The sequence below is a fragment of the Sander lucioperca genome, chromosome 7, assembly GCF_008315115.2.
Source record: "Sander lucioperca isolate FBNREF2018 chromosome 7, SLUC_FBN_1.2, whole genome shotgun sequence".
Classification (NCBI taxonomy): Eukaryota; Metazoa; Chordata; class Actinopteri; order Perciformes; family Percidae; genus Sander; species Sander lucioperca.
The window spans coordinates 21,246,285-21,251,284 of record NC_050179.1 but is presented as its reverse complement, the minus strand read 5'-3'; the positions used below and the strand labels follow the sequence as shown (position 1 = coordinate 21,251,284).

The 5,000-nt window shown below is 48.1% G+C and overlaps 1 protein-coding gene across 2 annotated transcripts in view; it reads right to left on the bottom strand.

Annotated features, from left to right (window-relative positions):
* Positions 1–3,153: 3,153 nt before the first annotated feature.
* The window catches only part of LOC116060817 (transcription initiation factor TFIID subunit 4-like), a 31,174-nt gene continuing 29,327 nt past the window's right edge, over positions 3,154–5,000 (bottom strand). For both annotated transcript variants that reach the window (XM_036003480.1, XM_031314564.2), the window contains exon 16: positions 3,154–3,518. In XM_036003480.1, coding sequence (XP_035859373.1) covers positions 3,345–3,518 — 174 coding nt within the window. In that variant the 3' untranslated portion in view covers positions 3,154–3,344. The remainder of the gene's footprint in view (positions 3,519–5,000) is intronic.

Genomic DNA, 5,000 nt, shown 5'->3' with positions numbered 1-5,000 from the left:
AACTCTTGGCTAACTCTTGCTGACTCTCGGCTAACTCTTGCCGACTCTCGGCTAACTCTAGGCTAACTCTTGCTAACTCTCGGCTAACTCTTGCTAACTCTTGCCGACTCTTGGCTAACTCTTGCTGACTCTCGGCTAACTCTTGCCGACTCTCGGCTAACTCTAGGCTAACTCTTGCTAACTCTCGGCTAACTCTTGCTAACTCTTGCCGACTCTTGGCTAACTCTTGCCGACTCTTGGCTAACTCTTGCTAACTCTTGCCGACTCTTGGCTAACTCTTGCCGACTCTTGGCTAACTCTTGCCGACTCTTGGCTAACTCTTGCCGACTCTTGGCTAACTCTTGCTAACTCTTGCCGACTCTTGGCTAACTCTTGCCGACTCTTGGCTAACTCTTGCCGACTCTTGGCTAACTCTTGCCGACTCTCGGCTAACTCTTGCTAACTCTAGGCTAACTCTTGCCGACTCTCGGCTAACTCTTGCCAACTCTCGGCTAACTCTCGTTGACTCTTGCTAACTCTAGCTAACTCTCGGCTAATATAACTAATACTTTCACCCAGGAAACAAGTTAGTTTTGTAACACTGCTGATCAAAGGACCGCGGCAAGCAGCCTTTCTGACTGTTTTATCTCTGTTTCCAGTCTTTATGCTAAGCTAAGCTAGCTGTTGCCAGTCTTTATGCTAAGCTAAGCTAGCTGTACAGACACGAGAGTGGAATCTGAACATGTGACTCTCAGAGAAGAAGGGGATCTATCTAAATGATGTTGAACTGTTCCTTTAACCTTTTGTTCAGTATGATTAACACACACACAGACAGACACAGACACACGGTTTGTTTCACTATCTTTGTGGGGACCCGTCATTGACATAATGCATTCCCTAGCCCCTTACCCTAACCTTAACAATCACCACTAAATGCCTAACCTTAACCCTTACCCTCACCCTAACCCTAACCATAACCTAATTCTAACCCTAATCCTAAAACCAAGTCTTAACCCTCAAACAGACCTTGAAACTTGGGGGGTCCAGCATTTTGGCCCCACAAAGCTGTCCGGACCCCACAAGTATACTGGACTCCTGGTTTTTGGACCCCACGAATATAGTTAAACAACACACACACACACACACACACACACACACACACACACACATACACACAGTAAATGATGACAACATGATGCTTGATAATAAAACAGGTGATAACTTTAAATGTGAGGGTTGAGGGTTGAGCGTGAAGGTCTGAGGCGCCGCTGAAGCACCCGTTCACCGCTCTGACACGTTCAAACCGCCCGCCGTCCTGCAGGGTTGGGCATCAAAAATTACGATTGAGGTGGAATCGTTTCTTTATTGGAATCGTTTGGAGGATTTGGTTTCAAATCTGATCATGGGTTCCAAATTTAACGTGCAAGTTTGGGTTTCCGTAGCGACCAGGCGCTTACTGTGTTGCAGCCTTGGAGCTCAGTAAGCAGCGCTGTAGTCTGGCTTTATGTTACGTTGAAAAAGCTGTAAAACTGCTACCCACCATTGAATCAAACTTTCCTCTTATTTGTGAAATAAGCACGTGACGCGTTTCAACTCCACCCTCAAAGAATCAGAATCAAGAATCATTAAAATCCAGACGATGCCCAACGCTGCCGTCCTGTGGTCAGGCTGCTGTTACCTCCGTCACTCAGGTTGGCATCAAGTCAACAGTTCATTGGATTCATGTTTGCAGCTCTGAAAAGCCTCCAAATATCAACTCTCATAACGTCCAGAACTGGTCCAGAACTGGTCCAGAACTGGTGCAGACCATGGTCCAGGACATGGTCCAGAACTGGTGCAGACCGTGGTCCAGAACTGGTGCAGACCGTGGTCCAGGACTGGTCCAGGACGTGGTCCAGGAGCTCAATGTTCTGGTCTGAGGGCTGTAAACATACTTCCAGAAACTGTCAACTTTTACATTATTCACCAACTACTTTGAACATTATTTATGATTAAAAACAAGTCAAACTTCTCTGGTTCCATCTTCTGAAATGTGAATATTTTCTAGTTGTTTCCCCTCTAGAGTTCATACGAGGAACCGGCTTCATAAAGTTCATTTTCACTCGGGAACCAACTTCATTTAGAAACTCATTTACAACCCAAACTAAATGTCTGAGGCTCCATCTCCACCGCTACGGTGGGCTTTTGAAGAGCTAATCTCTGTTTAGACTGCCACGTACTACTGCCAGACTCACGGTCTAGGAGGAGTTTGAAATACTAGGTTTTTACATACATTGTGATTTTGGTAATTATTTTTAAAAAATCAAAACAGCGCCATCTAGTGGCCGACTGAACATAGCAATGTAGATGGAGCCAGAAACTCGCCTCCTGAACCAGCTGAAGACGTTAAAAAGACAAAGTTAAAAGCAGCTGCAAGGGACCAAAGGAGACACTGAGGACGCGAGGAGACACTGACCCTTCAGTCACATTAGCTACAAGAGACAGCGAAAAAGCGGCAGGCTGCCATTCATGTTCAATGGGAGTGGCCGTTAGCTAGCGACGACGAGCAAGGCGGAGCCAAAATAGACAAGAAGTCTATTTTATGCAAATGCTGAGTGATGCGACAGAGCGACAGCCAAACGGAGTGAGGCAGCGTGACGTATGTAGGTGGCTCGAGTTGAAGAAAATCATTCAAGATGGTGAAAACGCTTCAGGACGTCTTATTCCTGTATATATCTGATATGTTTGGCATTTTATCTCATATATTTTGTTACCCCTATCGAGAAATAAATACTTTTAAATCCAAAAGCATCATTCTTGTGACTTGACAATACCTCTGAAGTGACTTGTCGTGGTGCTCCATCAGGTAAGCAGTAGTTGGTGGTCTAGTTACCCCAGAATAGGTGACTGTGCGCTGGGTACAGAGCACCGCGAGCTGCTGGTCGTGGTGGTCTAGTTACCCCAGAATAGGTGACTGTGCGCTGGGTACAGAGCACCGCGAGCTGCTGGTCGTGGTGGTCTAGTTACCCCAGAATAGGTGACTGTGCGCTGGGGAGAGGTAGCACCAGAGAATTTCTGTTTACTTTTGCCAAGCGAATAGTCGCTCTCTTTTGTAGCTAATGTGACTGTAGGGTGTACACTCTGAGGAGGCGAGGAGACACTTTGAGGAGGCGAGGAGACTCTGAGGAGGCGAGGAGGCGAGGAGACTCTCTGAGGAGGCGAGGAGACACTTTGAGGAGGCGAGGAGACTCTGAGGAGCGAGGAGACACTGAGGAGCGAGGAGACTCTGAGGAGGCGAGGAGACACTCTGAGGAGGCGAGGAGACTCTGAGGAGGCGAGGAGACACTCTGAGGAGGCGAGGAGGAGGAAGAGTAGTCCAGTCTTCATCATTTCAGCAGCGCCTTGTAGAGCGTGAGCGAGCGCGCAGTGCAGCGTTCCTGCTCCAGACAGAAGATGAAGTCCCTGAGGTTAACTCGTGTGATCCGCTGACGCAGCTGTTGCCGGGACGACGAGGCAGACGCCGCCGCTGCCGGGGAGCCTGCAGCCGAGCCGGACGCCACCTGGGGGGGGGGGTAGGGGGGTAGAGAGAGTTAGATATTAAACACTTTTATTGATATCAAATGGAAAATGTAATAGAATCGAGCCCTACGATAGGACCGGAGAAACATCCTGAATCAGCAGAATCTCCCACACAGTTCAATCCCTGAGTGAGTCCAGACGGGCAGGAGGGCAGGAGACTCCCTGTCTCAGGTGTGTGTGTATGTCTCAGGTGTGTGTGTATGTCTCAGGTGTGTGTGTGTATGTCTCAGGTGTGTGTGTGTATGTCTCAGGTGTGTGTGTATGTCTCAGGTGTGTGTGTATGTCTCAGGTGTGTGTGTGTATGTCTCATGTGTGTCTGTATGTCTCATGTGTGTCTGTATGTCTCAGGTGTGTGTGTCTCAGGTGTGTGTATGTCTCAGGTGTGTGTGTATGTCTCAGGTGTGTATGTATGTCTCAGGTGTGTATGTATGTCTCAGGTGTGTCAGTATTTCTCAGGTGTGTGTATGTGTCTCAGGTGTGTGTATGTCTCAGGTGTGTGTATGTCTCAGGTGTGTCTGTATTCAGTCTCAGGTGTGTCTGTCTCATGTGTGTCTGTATAATAATAATAATTTTAATAATAATTTATACTGTTTATTGATCCCCAGTGGGGAAATTACAATTTACACTCTGTTTGTTAGAAATCACTACACACAGCCCTGAAATACACACACATGCTCAGGACCTATTCATGCTCTAATGGAGAGATGTCAGAGTGGGGGGGGCTGCCAGTGCTGGACCAGCACCCTGAGCGGTTGGGGGGGTACGGTGCCTTGCTCAAGAGCACCTGGCAGTGCCCAGGAGGTGAACTGGCATCTCTCCAGCTACCAATCCACACTCTGTACTTTGGTCCGTACTGGGACTTGAACCAGCGACCCTCCGGTTCCCAACCCAAGTCCCTACGGACTGAGCTACTGCCACCCAATGTCTGTATGTCTCAGGTGTGTCTTTATTCAGTCTCAGAGGTGTGTGTGTGTGTGTGTGTGTGTGTGTGTGTGTGTTCAGTCTCAGGTGTGTGTATGTCTCAGGTGTGTGTATGTCTCAGGTGTGTCTGTGTTCAGTCTCAGGTGTGTGTGTATATCTCAGGTGTGTGTTCAGTCTCAGGTGTGTGTATGTCTCAGGTGTGTCTGTGTTCAGTCTCAGGTGTGTGTGTATGTCTCAGGTGTGTGTGTATGTCTCAGGTGTGTGTTCAGTCTCAGGTGTGTGTATGTCTCAGGTGTGTCTGTGTTCAGTCTCAGGTGTGTGTGTATATCTCAGGTGTGTGTTCAGTCTCAGGTGTGTGTATGTCTCAGGTGTGTCTGTGTTCAGTCTCAGGTGTGTGTGTATGTCTCAGGTGTGTGTGTATGTCTCAGGTGTGTGTTCAGTCTCAGGTGTGTGTATGTCTCAGGTGTGTCTGTGTTCAGTCTCAGGTGTGTCTGTATGTCTCAGGTGTGTGTGTATATCTCAGGTGTGTGTGTGTTCAGTCT